The 15,819-nt window shown below is 45.0% G+C and overlaps 6 protein-coding genes across 6 annotated transcripts in view; 4 read left to right on the top strand and 2 right to left on the bottom strand.

The window, feature by feature from the left end:
• Positions 1-1,877, top strand: part of LOC126557770 (transmembrane protein 104 homolog) — a 333,753-nt gene extending 331,876 nt beyond the window's left edge. Inside the window, exons 2-3 of the mRNA XM_050213650.1 lie at positions 189-251; positions 343-1,877. Of these exons, the coding sequence (XP_050069607.1) occupies positions 213-251; positions 343-1,851 (1,548 nt within the window). The 5' untranslated portion in view covers positions 189-212 and the 3' untranslated portion in view covers positions 1,852-1,877. The remainder of the gene's footprint in view (positions 1-188; positions 252-342) is intronic.
• The window catches only part of LOC126559566 (protein kish), a 416,586-nt gene that overhangs the window by 202,281 nt on the left and 198,486 nt on the right, over positions 1-15,819 (top strand). The gene's annotated exons all lie outside the window — the stretch shown is intronic.
• Positions 1-15,819, top strand: part of LOC126557356 (sodium/hydrogen exchanger 9B2) — a 200,570-nt gene that overhangs the window by 81,422 nt on the left and 103,329 nt on the right. The gene's annotated exons all lie outside the window — the stretch shown is intronic.
• LOC126557592 (general transcription and DNA repair factor IIH helicase subunit XPD) lies at positions 2,531-5,045 on the bottom strand. The gene is made up of 4 exons (XM_050213413.1): positions 3,553-5,045; positions 2,955-3,481; positions 2,748-2,886; positions 2,531-2,665 (listed from the first exon to the last, which is right to left on the bottom strand). The coding sequence occupies exons 1-4, from the start codon at positions 4,957-4,959 to the stop codon at positions 2,531-2,533; spliced, it is 2,208 nt and encodes a 735-aa protein (XP_050069370.1). The 5' UTR covers positions 4,960-5,045.
• Positions 5,585-5,948, top strand: LOC126559455 (uncharacterized). The gene has a single exon (XM_050215618.1). The coding sequence runs from the start codon at positions 5,596-5,598 to the stop codon at positions 5,944-5,946; it is 351 nt and encodes a 116-aa protein (XP_050071575.1). The 5' UTR covers positions 5,585-5,595; the 3' UTR covers positions 5,947-5,948.
• On the bottom strand, positions 6,670-8,037 carry LOC126558218 (beta-1,3-galactosyltransferase brn). Its single transcript, XM_050214186.1, has 2 exons — positions 6,969-8,037; positions 6,670-6,891 (listed from the first exon to the last, which is right to left on the bottom strand). Exons 1-2 carry the CDS (start codon positions 7,970-7,972, stop codon positions 6,696-6,698), a joined length of 1,200 nt encoding a protein of 399 aa, XP_050070143.1. The 5' UTR covers positions 7,973-8,037; the 3' UTR covers positions 6,670-6,695.

Here is a 15,819-nt window from a genome sequence, read left to right on the forward strand (position 1 = left end):
CGCACCAACACCAACACGATGTCCTTTGTTTTGTTTTGTGTCATATATCAGTGGCCAGCAAACGTAGAACTTGGAGCACAAATCATTGCCCTTCGCGGTATGATAAAACGATATCACGGCTGGAGGGCGTAAATTCTGCTGACTGGAAATCATTCATCAACTTCCGGTTGGATACAAAAAAAAAGTAGTGTTCAGGGCAAGATACCGATGAGATGCCTCCGCGAAGCAATCATGAAGAGTATCCGACATGGGTAAGCCACCGACTGAATGCAATCCATCAAGAAGCTTTTCATCCTATCCGTGTTCCGCCCTTGTTTGTTGATTGGTTTTGGGTTTTTTTAGGTCGGATTTGTGTTCGTATTCAATCTCATCGTAGGTACGGGAGCACTCGCCCTACCGTCCGCCTTCAGTCACGCAGGATGGATACTCGGTTCGTTGGCCATCGTAGTGTTAGCGTTCATGAGTTACGTTACGGTAACGTTCGTCATCGAAACGATGGCCTGTGCGAATGCGGTCCACAACTGGAAGCGCTTACAGTTCATCAAGCGGGATCGTGTGGTCGAGCACGACGAGGACAGCAATGTGGAAACGATCGTAGAACCACCACCGATGCCAACCGATTCCGAATCGGACAATGAGCAGGCCAGACTGGACGAGCGAGAACAGCTAATAACGGATTCGAGCATCGAGCAGATGCCACTCAACATTATGTACTGCCGCAAGACATACTACAGTCTGGCCAGCAAGATCGAACTAGGCGAGATGGCAAACATGTTTTTCGGCAGCACGCAACGGTTTTTGTTCTACTTCTGTCTGGCAGTGTATCTGTACGGTGATCTAAGCATCTATTCGGCTGCCGTTGCAAAAAGCCTCCGGGACGTTGCCTGTGCCCACAATCATCGTGCGAATGCAACCGACGATGATGACGGTACGGAGCGCTGCTGGCAGGACGGCATACTTACCCGGCTGGATGTGTATCGGCTATGTCTGGCAGGGTTTGTTACAGTGCTAGGGCCATTTACGTTCTTTAACGTACAAAAAACCAAATATCTGCAGCTGCTCACCGTCCTTTTCCGTTGGCTTGCCTTCTCTGTGATGATTAGCATCGCCATCCATCGGTTGCTCGCTCCGGTCGATTCCACCACACTACCGATCACACCGAAGCGGGCCGATATTGCCGGCATTCCCTACCTCATCGGTACGTGCATTTACTCGTTCATGTGCCATCACTCGCTGCCGAGTTTGCTGACCCCGATTGCCAACAAGGGTCGCCTAAAGGCGCTCCTTTCGCTCGATTACGGACTAATCAGTGCATTCTATCTGGCACTCGCCCTAACCGGAATCTTTGCATTCGCGGACATTAAGGACCTGTACACGCTTAACTTTGTCCCAAGTGCAAACCAGACGAACGGTGTGCTGAAAGCTGTCGAGTACTTCCTGGCACTGTTTCCCGTGTTTACGCTTTCCGCCAGCTTCCCGATCGTGGCCATTACGCTGCGCAACAATTTGCAAACGCTCTTCCTCGATACCGCCCAGCTGGAGACGTACAATTTCTTCCTTCGGCGCATGTTCTTCCCACTGCTCGCCATACTTCCACCCCTGATCGTGTGCTACTTCACCGAGAGCGTTAGCAATCTGGTTGGCTTTACCGGATGTTACGCCGGCACTGGCATACAGTATCTTATTCCGATTGCGCTCGTACTTTCTGCACGGCGCACGTGTGACAGTATGATTGGAAGGGGGATTATAAACGAATTTCGCAGCCCATTCAAGGGAACCGTGTGGCCAATGATAGTGTTCGGTTGGACCGTTGCCTGTCTGGTGCTGGTGACTATCGATCTGGCCATCTGAAAGTGGCCGTACACTTCCTTTTTAAACATCAAAGTAGACTGAGTGGTGCTGTGAGGCTGGGTTATTGTACAATTTTAGGAAACAAAAGGATATACCCGATGGAAAATGAATGCACAAGGAATATAGGAGTTTATTGTGTGTGGAAAGGAAAGGCGAATTGCATACGAAGAGGATTTTATTATATTTACAAATATTTAGCCAATTTTGTTGAATAAAGCAGGTTGAATTCGCGATGCTCCTCAAACCTGGCATATTTGGCAGGGTTTGATGTAAAAAAGCTAAAATCCGCATATCTGGCAGTTACCGAGTGTGTTGTACATTTTATAACCAATGAGTCACTACTGCCACTTAAACGCCCGGGCGTTAATTTTCCTACCGATTGTACAGTCGTTAGAAGAAGCAATTGAATATTTATGAAGAGCTAATTAACGACTACTATCGAAAGAGAGACGCGTTGACGAAGGGAAACAACACCAGCGAGCAAAAAAATCGTATGTTATTAAGCGTGAAGTACGAGTATAGAATTAGTAAAAAGAAAAGCAGTAATCGTTCGATACCCTATTTAGCAGTAGTTAAAGGAGCGAAATAAATAAGTATATGTATACAAATGTGGTTGACAAAAATGGAAAATTGCGCTGTTGTGTTTGCTTTATTGATTCATCTGAAGGGCGAACTGTACTCATTTGCCCTGGGCTTGCTTTTCAAGCTTTTCGCGCTCCATGCTCTGCAGCTGCTCCAAAGTTAGCAGCGAAACGCCGAGTTGATCTTCGCGTGTAAAAGGTTGAGCCATCTGTCTGAGCCACCGTTTGGCAAGCTGCAAGATTAAAAGATGTAATGGAAAAAAATGATCCACTTCCTATCCTTTAGGTTCTTTTTTTCTCACTGGTAACACTAACCTGCATTGCTTCCTCCGTGCTAAGATTGCTCAAATTGTCGGTCAGATGCTCCTGGATCCATTTGGGCAGCTTGCCGCGTTTGTCCTGCCGCGAGAAGCGCTTGTCCGCAAAGATCATAATACCGTAATCGGTTTTACCACTGTTGGCGAAAGGAACACAGCATGCATATAGTATATTATTTAAACGATAGCGAGAAAAATCACCTACCGAATAGCACGACCAACGCACTGTGCCGCGTGTCTCAGCGCGTCGAAGGTAAGAAAATCATTCTCCCGTATCTGGAACTGATCCCGCAGATAGTCCAAACGGGCCTTTAAAATACGCGACTGCGTATACACGTACGGAATGCCAAACATAAGTACGGCCCGACCGAGATGATGATCGAAATCGACTCCCTCCGACACTTTACCACGAGCAACGGCTAGCAGTACCGCTCCACGACCACATTCGCACGCCTTTACGTAGTTCATCAGTGCGTAGGATGTTTCCGCGTTGTCCTGCGTTTCGATGAACAGTAGCTTGTAGCGCAAGAGTGTATCGATGATGCCCTGATCGTACCAGGACGCGACGACCGATTCCAGATAAAGGTAGGAGGTAAAGAAACACACCACACCATCCGGTACGGTTTTAGCCGTTTCTACCAGCAGCTGACCGTAATTGCGTGTAACTGCCGTATCTTCACGTGTTTCAAATCGTGAAGAAATCGCTACCTGGTCGTTACCACGGGCTACAATCTAAGTAGGCGAAAGTTAAAGTTAATCAAAAAGTAAAAATGCGATAGGAGAACTAGCTATCATTCCCTTACCATTGGCAGTAAACAGGGCCGTGCGAGAGTCATCGTAAACGAGCTCATTACCACGGGCTCGAAATCAAGTATCTTCGGATACATGTCCATTGGAGACAGTGTACCGGACGTGATCACTACGCTCTGGAATCGTTGAAAGATCGGTTTCATAGCGATCGACGAATCGAGACAGCTAAAGTGCATGATCGGATTGGAAACGGTAGGCGTTTTGTCGTCGAACGGTTCGATGATGATCGTGAATCCCTTTGTGTACGTCGACACAAGCGTGGCAAAGGACGTAATCACCGATAGCGGTCCGTACTCGCTCAGGTCGGTAATTTCAAGCGTGCGCAGCAATGATTGTAGCCGGTCGGCACAAAAACGTAACGGTTTTCGCTCGATGCAAACCTTCATCTGTACATCCCGCAAAAATCCGGCCGGACTTTCCTGCACGACATGCTGTACGCGTAGCCGAGATTTTATGTATTCGATGAAGCGCTTCAAAAACCTTAGAAAGTGATCCGCATTGCGAATGTTGCCGGGCACAACCTCTTTGAGAATTTCGTTTGGCAAAACCGGATTTGCCAGCACCATGTCCGTTTCGCGAGCGTATGATGTATCCTTCAAGCCCTGCACCAACCGTACGTATTCCTCATTCAAACGCCGCTTGTCATCCTCCTTCAACTCGGACACTTTTTTCTCCAGATTGTGAATGCCGGTGGTGCTACGTTCGATTAACCGGCGATTGATTTTCACACTCATCGAATCCACACACACATTGTCGATGTTGTGTGCCTCATCACACACGACGACCGATTCGCGGGCCAGCTCTTTCGACACAACCTCGGCTACCTTCGGATCGAGCAGATAGTAGTAACTGTATACCACCACGTGCGCCTGGTTGATGGCAAAGCGGGACAAAAAGTACGGACACCAGTTCCGCTCCCGGCCAAATTCTTTCAGATCGTCGATCGAGTACACGCCAGGTGGCAGCAAACTTTCTTTGCCTTCTGCTTGGAAACCTTCATAATACTGGCAGGCCGGTGCCGTCTCATCGTGAGCCGCCCGTTCACGCACGTAACTAGCGGTCATGCCGTAGCAGCGGGCATCCACAATTTTACCCTCCCGCTCGCGGCTCACCTCCGGATGGATACACATGTTTTTGCGCGAGCTAAGCACCAACCCGGTAATGTTCGGCATAATGCCCGTCTGCTTCTCGTAGTAGTTCATCAGATGCTTCAGCTCAGCAATTACCTTCTCAATCTCCGGCACGGTACGCGAACAGTAGATCAACTTCCGGACGACGTGTGGATACTCCATTATGTACGCTACGATCAGCGATAGCAGGGTGGTGGTTTTACCCGTCCCCGAGGGCATTTCCAGCAAGCAGTGGCCTTTGGCATCGAACGTACGCTTCAACTCGAGCATATAGGCGTACTGTTCCGGATAGATGTACTCGTACGGAAAGTACACCAGCAAGCCATCTACACTGATTCTATGGGTGCAGATAAATGGTGAAAATGTGTGCAGGAACTAAATTTAAAGGCAGAAACGTAATTTTTACCTCATTTTGCAGCAATTATTTCATCTGTTAAGCAGACAGAAGTACTTCTCGGTTCGCGCCGGCAGCGAAATCTGTTTGTTGATATTAAACCCGCTTTTGACAGTTACAGGTTCGTGAAATTTATGGTTATTCGCCCAACGGGGCGAAAAAAAAAATTAAATTGCACTTTCTTTTTAATAATTTTACATTTTCTTCATCTTTCTAAGAAAAGAAAATGATTATTTTTCAATAACATAGTTTAAAAATGAATTTCCGAACAGTCGGGAAGAATATAGAAAATAATTAGAACATTCATTTTTCGCTCTCCTATGCGCGTGAAACTAGCCTCGCTACTTTATCCACAAACATTTAGTTTCGTTCCAACCAGCACAACGGATTGTTTACATTCGATTAGTCAAAGAAAACGCGCTCAATTCTTATTTATTTTATTTCAATTCAAATCAATTAAGAACCGATTTATTAGCAACGCTACACCACAATCGGCCCGAAAACTCTCCACAATGTCTGAAACGGCGGCACGCTTACAATCCCACAACCAGGAAATGGTAAAGTGTCTGAGTCTGCTTCGCACCCAGCAAACAGCATTGGAAGAACGGATAGCAACGCAGGAAAAGAAAAAGGATACACTCAGCAAGGAAATGGAGAAGCTACAGCACATGCTGAACCAGCTGGAAACATCAATTGCGGAGGATACGAAAAAATTGAACGAATGTTCGAAACGGCTCACCGAAACGGAAAACGGTTATACGAAGGTGGTGGACACATTGCAATTGCTTCTGCTATCCGCCAAGGAGAAAACGGGCAGCACCAACGTTACACCTCACAACGATACAAACAAGCGTTCGAGTTGAAACAATGAAGGCGATAGAAGAAATTGAAGCAACAACACATTCTCTTTCGTTGAATTAATCTTGAGACTTAATAAGTTGTTTGTTTTATTATGTTCTCTTCATTTGATACTATCACAATTGTTGGGTATAGAGAAAGATAAATACGAGCAAAAAACACCACTGTCGCTACTGTAGAAAAAAAAAAACATCGTAACCGTTCGGCTATCCACTAACCACAGTTTGTTCAGTTGCCCCCTATATCCTCAACATCGTCATCGTTGGATGGCAACTCGACGGTTCTAAAGTTACTAGTTTTCGTTGTCTAACCACTCTTGAAGAAATACCCTGTGATCGCGGGGCATGAACGCGCTAACGAAACGAATGGTCTTTAAATGGTCTACCACCAGGGTGTATCAGTAATGTGTTCAAATCCCTAGCTGGATTACGGGTTCAAAAATGGTTCTCAGCTGGTTTGTCTCTAAAGGTAGGTTAAATGTACGATCAAGGGGACAAAAAGAAAACTACCTCGCTCACTTGTGTGTCCCTTTTTGTGTCGTAAGGTGGGAAGGATGATAAACGTGTAAAACCACTAACCTACACACTAGGAAAGATAACTGGTAACGGTTCCTCGTACGGCGTACGTAATATTAGTCGAATTCGCTCGCTACTGGTGTGTGTGTTGGTGCGTTCGCTTTCGGTTTCGTGTGCCTTTTCGCTAAACTAAATGAACCGTTTCGCTCTCTGCGTGTTATGTTTCATCAGTATCGGTTCTACGCATAACCGGAAGCTCGTATTTCGTTCCACACTTTGGTCAGTTCAGCCGGTTCATCGTACCCGTGCGTCGCCAGCACGTACTTGTAGCTCTGCGGGCCAAGGTAGGGTGCCTTATGGAAGTAAAATTCTTCCGAATGGAGTGGTTCAATTCCTGCCTTCATCGCAACAATTCCTAAAAAGATATCGTCGAAACTAACAAATACACAAAAGCGAGCGTTAGACTTGTTGTAGGGCTTTCCTTCGTTTTTACATTTTATTCCAATGCTTACCGAAAATGTTTCGTGTACATGCTGACGTAGTACATCTCGAACAGTGCCTCGTGAGAGAGCAAGAATGCACCGGCCGTCACGTACGTTGGCCACATATCCCACGGATATTCGTCGAGTGAAACGTACCACTTGCTACTTCGATGGCGGTGCGGTGCCGACCGAAACACAAACCCGGAAAACAGTTTCACGTTCGGCGGAAGTTCCATCTCCGTCATTAGCTGTCGTTTGGTACGTGTCCGGTTTGGGCTTGCAGTCATTTCGTCTCCCGTACCGGTACGATTTTCACCATTATTGTCCGTCGTGTGAGCTAATCGGCGGGCTAGCTTCCGCAATGCCTCATCCGTTTCTTCCAGATACTCCGGATAGTTGACTGGGTTCCTTACGTACCGTAGTAGATTCTTTGCTGACACGTAAAAATCATCGTCCGCAAACATGTAAAACTTTGCCCGTGGACAGTAACTAACGGCCCACCGGAAACCCATCATTGTTTTGATCGTGTTGTTGAAGTAATCATCCACAAAGTCCGCCTGTATGATGTCACGGTACGTGCTGTACTCTAGATCTACCAGCGACTGTAGCCGTCGATTTGGGACGATGCGCGAGCGACCCAGCACAAACACGGTACGTATCTTTACGTCCGAAAACCGTCGCTCATAGCCCCACGTCTTGCGGATCGTAGCCCGCCGATCGAAGTGCTCCATGGCGGATTTAACGATGAACACCAACCGGGGAGCAATCAGACGATCGTCCTCCTTGCACTTGTGCTCGCAGTCCGTGATGTAGGAATAGTTGTACCGGTTGATCGGTTGCCGGGCAGGTTGCTGACCATGGCGCAGTTGATAAACGTCCGACAGGATGTCTCCGTTCAGCGGGTAATCGAATGTGGACTCAAAATCCTTTTCGAAAAAGTGTGTAAAGGCACCGAAGAACTGTAGCGTGTACAGACCGAGCAACGTTGCCAGGACATACTTGAGCTTGAACTTTACACAGATCCTGGGCAGCATACTGAGCGCAGTCGGTGATGGTGCAGAGTTGTGGTTTTGTTGTTGTCGTTCGACGACGACGACCGGTTGCAGTCGTACCGAAACACGCTTACATAATTATGATGGACCAATTATGGAACGTATCTCGTAAATCTAATTAACGCAAGGCGATTGGCTTGTCTGTATGATGCACTGGATGCACCCTTAATTAAATTTGTCTACACAATCTAACCCGTGCGGCGGCAGGGGCGACGGCGAGTGCCAATGGTGATGATTCGCTGGACACACAAACTACAGGAAACTTGGGTAACACATTTCAAACCGTTTGTGCTACTACATCAAAGCCGGTGCAGTACTGTACGACCAAAAAAGTGTGTTTTATCAAGTGGAAAACTGAAAATGGGAGCAACCTATTTTAATATTCAACACATGATGATTAACAGCCAGACGGTTCCTATTTCGGCTTTCCGGCACTAGCTCGCGAAGTAAACAAAAGGCTGCCAAAAGGTGACAGTTTGCATTTGAATCTATTGATCTTGCGTGTGATGCGTTCAATGCTGCCAGGCGAATTCAAAAAAGAGGCTTATTGCTATTAACTCAATTTTTTAAACATTGTGCACCATTTGGATTCCAGAACAAATTCTTCATTAATTATTATTTCATTCACTGAAGCAATATTTTACAATTGAAACAGATTCCTTTCGTGTTGAGCTAGTGCAGCGAAAAAGGGCTTTTAGAGCATACCTGTTATCTACACATCTTAAACTTATAGCCGACTTGACAGAACTGACAGTGTGTCGTTTCGACAAATTCTCGCGTTCGCAAAAAGAAGCGAAAGGTAAAAGCAAAAATAGTGCACAATTTATTACTGTGTTGTGGCCCTAAATTGTGTGAAATTACTATCCGCGGACCTCAACAAATCGCGATAAATGTTAATAACCTAGAAGGACAGCTTTTGTTTGCATCGAGCCGGAGGGAAATAAATGTTCAATTGGCCCCTACCGCGAAGAGAGGCCGTGATCGTGTTTTCCCCCGATCGTGGTCCAGCTCTGTGCTGGATAAGAAAGTAGTGCTGATGTGTGGGGGCATAGATAGTTAGGAAATGGAATGCCTCGTCGTTGAAACGCCTGTCCTAAGGGGATCAATAGTTTGTTGTGCAAAATACCCTTAAACCGAGTGTTGGAAGAGGCAACCGTAGCAGCAACAACCACACGAACCTGTCGTCCGCCACGGGACGAGGTTCATCGACCTGTTTTTACAGGTGAAAAAGAGGGGCAAGAAACAGGGTCGATGTGAGGGGACGTGTGAGTGTGTGCGGTGATCGCTGTGTTGCTGTGTGTATGCATTGTAGCGATCATGATGTAGGCAAAAGAGTGCACATTACTCAAACGGAACGTGTACTTGTTTGACTGTATGTGTGCGCGAGGACTAGCTACATATAGTGCATCGTATTGAAAACAACTCAATCTTGCTCTTGCCGTTGATTTTCCCAAAAAAGTGTGTAAAAAAACGCTTAATTACGCGTTGGGTCTCGCTCACTGTGACAAGTAAGTGTGGCGCACAAACACAAACGTAGCGTGCGAATTGTTTTCGTTTTACTTTTAATGTTACGTACGCGTGTGTGTTGTTTTCTTCTCAAAATTCGGCTTCACCATAGTGGTGGTGTGGTATGCTAACGTGCGATACGATCTCACTCTCCCGGTTTGCTTTGTTGTCGTCATCGTCATTAGCATTAGCAGAAGCGCCTTTGTTGTTTAGGAATTTAGAACAGCGACCACAATGACGATACACACATCGTCAGTAGCCTCATTCTTGTTGTGCGTCGTCCACTGCTATTTATTTCAGAATCTTTTGTGCGTGTGTAGGTGCGTATCTTAGGCCTCGAATTTTCCACCACAAGAAAGGGTGATAAAGAAGGTAAACGAATTAAAGGAATAAAAAAAAACAACCTTCAGAAATGCTCCCGTACCGTGGGCAAATAATCGCTGTAAACGGGAGAGAGAGTGTGTAAAATAAAACTCGACTGCGTGTCGAATGCGCGTGTACACTGCCCGCTACGATTGTGTGTTGTTCCAGGGAAAGAAAAAGAATCGTTTTTAAAGAAACAAAAATCAAGTGCTGTGTGCGTGTGTGTGTGTGTGTCTGTGTGCTACAGTCAAGAAACGAAGAAGAAAAACCGAAAGAAATTATTTCACCTCAAGATTTGCGGGAAGCTCTTTTCCGTGCTCTTGCGTGTTATTTGGCTTTACGTTCGTACGTATGCGCGCGTGTGTGTAACCAAGCTCCCAATTGATGCAGTCTGACCTCGATGGCAAATAGTCACATTGGGGGGTGGGAAAAAAAGGAACGCAAAACGAAGAGTGAACTAGAGTGTGTTGGGTACCACCCCGTGGGTGGGTGAAAAAACGAACCGATTTGGGCCCACCGGTTTTCTGCGTGTTTGTGTGTGTCATGTCTTTGCTAGTGTGTTAATCTCCTATTGCTCTTTTACTACTAGCCTCTCGATTATTTGTGTGAGTGTAGCTAACAGTGTGTGCACTGTTTAGTAAAAAAAGTCGATTGAAAAACATCGGTTTTTCGTCGCCTACTACAGTGCCTGATGCTGTGGGTCTAGTGCCTAGATGATCCGCGGTTGCTTTGTTCCATGTAAACTTAAGCTTCATGAACAACGGCCGCTGAAAATGCTATGAAAATCCACTACGAAGAGGTGCTGATTGTTTGCTACATTACCTTGCAAATCTCATCATTCACCCGGTATTTTCCCAGGCCAGAACTTAACCCATTTCTTCGCCAAAACCGTTAACCCAAGGTTAGCTGCAGACACAGTCATCAAGGCCGCAAGGAAACGTGTATCTGCGCACAAGTGAATACAGACAAATAGAATCTTACACAAAAAGACGGAAGTGTGGTGTTGCGGTTCCTCGTGTCTGTCTGGTTAGTTCCGGCAGCGGTCCAGCATCACGATAAGTTCTGAATTTTTCGCAGGCGACATCATGGACACCGGTGATAGAGGTAAGTGTGAAAATTCAACAGACAAAGGGTAAATGTGGGACAGAATCCTAATGAAAAGTGTATTTGAAGGAGCTGAAGGAGTGTCCTTGAGATGAGTATTGTCTTAGCATTGATTAGAAAATTTGTCCTGTTCAATTCAAGACTGCGTACGGAGGTCCTAGGCGTGGGGGTGCAATTGACAAACTGAACCTAGATCCCTTTAGATCTTCTTCGTGCGAGCCAGGGGGTGAGGGGGTTTAATCATTCTAAATCGAAAAGGATTCTCTAGCCGACGATGCTTCCCTGGCGGATAAATCTCCAATTCGCGGTCTAGTAGGTCTAGTAGGTCTAGCAGTGTCTAGTGAGCCTCGTCGGCCAGGGAGGCCTCTCTGGCCCTCCCTGGCCCTCCCTGACCGACGAGGCCTCCCTTGCCGACGAGGCCTCCCTTGCCGACGAGGCCTCCCTTGCCGACGAGGCCTCTCTTGCCGACGAGGCCTCCCTTGCCGACGAGGCCTCCCTTGCCGACGAGGCCTCCCTTGCCGACGAGGCCTCCCTTGCCGACGAGGCCTCCCTTGCCGACGAGGCCTCCCTTGCCGACGAGGCCTCCCTTGCCGACGAGGCCTCCCTTGCCGACGAGGCCTCCCTTGCCGACGAGGCCTCCCTTGCCGACGAGGCCTCCCTTGCCGACGAGGCCTCCCTTGCCGACGAGGCCTCCCTTGCCGACGAGGCCTGCCTTGCCGACGAGGCCTCCCTTGCCGACGAGGCCTGCCTTGCCGACGAGGCCTCCCTTGCCGACCAGGCATCCCTTGCCGACGAGCCTATCTGGCCCAATTCATCCAGGTTTCCGAAAGAACTAATTCAATTATAATTCTAGTAATACAAGTAGTACATATGCTCATAGCCCAGCAAATTATTCGAAAGATCTTCTCAAAATCAACAATTTTGGTATTCTTAACTGAACACGGAGCTGTCCGGTGGTGGAGGCGACATCGACGCCGGTCTAGGAGCATTCATGTGGCATAGTAGTAGCAACGCCAGTTTTTCACACTAATGGACTGTTATCAACTTTCATAAGAATCTTCTTTTCGTCTGATGTTTTCTGAAAACTGACTAATTAAATACGGGTTCTTCTTCTTCGCTTAACGATCCTTCTAGGTCACGCCGGCCATCGAAATGGCTTACAAGATTCTCCGATACCACGTTGTTGGATAGTCAGTTCTCACTACGGGGGGCGGTCCGGATGGGATTTGAACCCCGGTCCTGCCGTTTGAAGACCGGCGCCGTTGTCGCTTAAAACACCTTCTCTAGTCGGCGCGGCCCCTGGTCGACGAGGTCCTCTTGGACGACAAGGCTACGTCTAAGAGCATCCTAGCGATAGTTTCACACACGTATTGGCTGTTATCAAATTCCGTATAAATCGTATTTGCTTAGGAAATGTTAACTAATCAGCTACGGGTAAATAATAGAAGCCAAAAATGGCACGCCTTCGAGGATGTAAAGGCAAAGAAGAAGAATAAGAAAATGTTACAACTTGCAGTAAATCCGTAAGAGAATACTACATCGGATCATAAATGCTGATGGCCTGGCTCTCACTTCTTTATTGGAAGGGGCCCATTCGTCGTGACACTAGATCGGTAGCCACCGCAAACAAGAATCGCAATAGAATAGAGTTTTCATAAGAATTTCGGAAAATATTTTCGTCCCATGTTAAGGCCCTGGGCCACGGGAAATTTCAAACTGTTGAAATCGATGCGAAACTGCCAAAAAAATTAAAAATTGTGATTCCAACGTTTTCTTTAAATCTTTAAATGTTTATTACTTTACCAACTCCTCTCCAGTTGGGGTAATATCCCTGTTTTTACCAATCCGTTTCAATTCAATCGTTCCACGTAGTTCCACTAAACAAAAAGTTGTCCTAAAACAGTAGAAAAAACTTGTTCAAATCGTGTATTCCATCATGAATTGTGAAAGAAACGGGTTTGGCAAGTCCAGCGACAGATGTCGAAGCATCCTGTTCCGCTCCAATAAAACACAAATGGTTGCCCCCGGTTTCGTTCGTCCCATATATTGGCAAAATATTTGCTGCGTTCCCTTATCCCATTCGCCTAGACGTTAGACGTAGAACCGGTAGAGCACAAGCACACATGTACGCGAAACAAGATAAGCCCTTTTATGTTAGCTCCTTGGCCTAATTTCGCCCACCTTCTTCCCTCACTCTCTCTCTCTCTCTCTCTCTCTCTCTCGCTTGCGGCATTTTGTTGTTGAGTCACTTAATGTTTGAACATTAATTAGCTCATCATTAGCTGTGTACATTTCTCTTGCGGCGATGGAATCAGCGATCCCGGATGCTCCCCGGTCTGCGAAGGCTTTCTTCGCGCGACAAAGGACGCACAATTTCTTCGGTAGCTGTTTTTTGTTTATCCTTACGACTCGGTAACTGCTGCTGATGATGATGTTTTTTTTTTTTTTTGTTCCCTTCAGCAATGAACAGACTCTATTACTTGTGCTTTGTTTCCTGCAATATAGCACCACACACACACACACACATAGGTGGTGGCCTCATTTCCGCAAGCGATGATTTGGTAAGGCAAAAAAAAAAGAAGTCTGTATCCTTGACCGACTTACCACGGCGCCAAGCGCGTGGGATGTGTTTTGCGGACAGAAAATCTAACGAAGAAAGAAAATACCATCAGCAGAATTGACTGGATGGATGGGATGTGGTGCATTTCGCATCGCACTAAGTGCAAACCAATCTTTACCATTGGAAATGCATCACCAACTGTGGATGCAAATGGACGGCCGTTGTTGGGTCTTACTTACAGATATTGCTCTGATGCGAACTGTGTTTAAAAAAGGGAAAATAGAGAACCGAATAGAAAGAGAGTGAGCGAGCAGGAAAGCTGATGGGACGACTGCACGACGATGCAGCAATGAGGTGCAATAATGCTTGGCTGCTTCTGCAAGTTGATCATCTTGTTGTCCTTCGCTGCTGCGCGAAACATGGTGGTTGGTGGTGGTAAGTTGCTATGCATGTTTCGTGGTTTTGAGCGGAGGGGGACACACACACGATGCCGTACGGCAGCAGAGACTGTTGAAGTTGAAGTTGAAGTTGAAGGCTACACAAACGCGGGAAAGATGCAACAGATTCCGCTGCAGCGATAGAAAAATCAAACGTGAGGGATATTCGTTCGCTTTAAAAGTAGTAATTGATTGTGAAAATCACAAAGTTTACACTACTTATACAAAAAGTTATTAATCAACACATGGTGGAACATTAATTTGTATTTAAAAATAACAAATGTGCAAATTTTGGCAATGCCAAAAACCGACGTCAGCACGTCGATGTCACAAAATCATTATGCATTCAAAGCGCGCCGTGAAATGGTTTCTGTTTTATGTCGTTGATTTCAACATAGTGCCTTGAAATGAACTTGTGGAAATGTATTTTATTTGGCTTTTGTGTGCATGTGTGTGTTTTTCACCACTATTATGCAAAATTCCAACGGCCCACATGCTACGAATGCTACGAAGCAGCAGCAAACGCACGCGGTAGGTTTGACGAGGATTGTCCCAGGCAAAGAGGCAAAGTTAGTGTGTTTTATTGGTAGAAATTTTGGAGGTTAAACTGTGGATTTTTCTGTATGAGTTGAAGTTGTAATCAATTAAATAACAGTTAATTTTTGTGCTGTGCAATTATATTGTTATGCTAAATTTTACATATATGTCTGGTTTTATTTTATTTTATTATAATCAATTATGACGGTACTATGCCGTACTGTCCACACCTCTTATGAAAACTGAATTGTATAAGCATAATGATAAGGCATTTCTTCCTTATTCATTGTCTTATCCTGGTCTTTTTCTTTTATTAGACGATTTTTATATAAATACCGAAGTCGATTAATCACAATTTATTAAATAATTACAGGGTTTACCGTCTTAGTTTGGTCTGGATGCCCACATTTTTTTACTTGCCGTATGTTATAGCGAAAGGTTTATCTCCATGAATTCACGCATATCAAGAAATCTGTTACGCACATTTAACTCACAAGATTTTCCTATCACAATAAATATAAAACACCCAATGCATGTTCTTTAAATAATCCTAAAATTTAAAAAAAAAAGATTATACAAAAAACGCTTCTGGTAACTGAAAAAACAAACATTTTTGTTTGTAAACAACAATCCACAGTCCAAAGCAATCATTCATAGAGGGGGTTATAAACATGCTTCCTTACAAGCTGTCGTAAATCAGGCGGATGAAAATCAATGCTCGCAATCAAAAATCCAATGCTTGCATTCAAGAATATACGCAGTCTGTCAAAAACCGAATGAAGCAGGTTAAAAAATGTGAGCAGCCAGTTCAAAGGTGGTCCTAAGGTGGTGAACCCTGTATTATAAATATAATTATTTAATCAAGTTGTACTGGTCTGGCCGTTCTTCATAGAATAAAAGAAATATTTAATTACTTTTAATTTCATTGCTCTTATTAAAATGAACACTTACGTGTCTATGAGTGGCTATAAGACACATATATTATAACTATGCTACGTTATTCGTATAAATTATAGAAAATCTGACTTTTTGTTAGTTAATGAAAATTAAAGAAAATGAAAAAAATGAGCTCGGCTTTGTTTAAAGTAAGTCCTTAGTATTAGAATAAATCAACCAAACTTCTAAGGACATAAAACAAATTTTATATGTAATTTAAAATAATTAGGTAGAACAAAATAATTAACAAAAATTTGAGCTCGGCTTTGAATAAAGTTAGTTCGAAGTTTTCGAAAAAATAAACCAATCAACAAAACAAATTTGATATTTTTTATTATACTTTATACATTTATAATACATAATACAATACTTAACAAACCGGTAGT

The sequence above is a fragment of the Anopheles maculipalpis genome, chromosome 2RL, assembly GCF_943734695.1.
Source record: "Anopheles maculipalpis chromosome 2RL, idAnoMacuDA_375_x, whole genome shotgun sequence".
In the NCBI taxonomy this organism is placed as follows: domain Eukaryota; kingdom Metazoa; phylum Arthropoda; class Insecta; order Diptera; family Culicidae; genus Anopheles; species Anopheles maculipalpis.

Bases quoted from the DNA above. Each gene is read 5' to 3' on its own strand.
- LOC126557592 (XM_050213413.1), bottom strand. From the start codon at position 4,959: ATGCTCGAGTTGAAGCGTACGTTCGATGCCAAAGGCCACTGCTTGCTG. The intron at 3,482-3,552 runs GTAAGGGAATGA...TCGCCTACTTAG, and splicing joins GGCCCTGTTTACTGCCAATG to ATTGTAGCCCGTGGTAACGA. The intron at 2,666-2,747 runs GTTAGTGTTACC...TTAATCTTGCAG, and splicing joins GCACGGAGGAAGCAATGCAG to CTTGCCAAACGGTGGCTCAG.
- LOC126558218 (XM_050214186.1), bottom strand. From the start codon at position 7,972: ATGCTGCCCAGGATCTGTGTAAAGTTCAAGCTCAAGTATGTCCTGGCA. The intron at 6,892-6,968 runs GTAAGCATTGGA...TGTATTTGTTAG, and splicing joins ATGTACACGAAACATTTTCG to TTTCGACGATATCTTTTTAG.
- LOC126559455 (XM_050215618.1), top strand. From the start codon at position 5,596: ATGTCTGAAACGGCGGCACGCTTACAATCCCACAACCAGGAAATGGTA.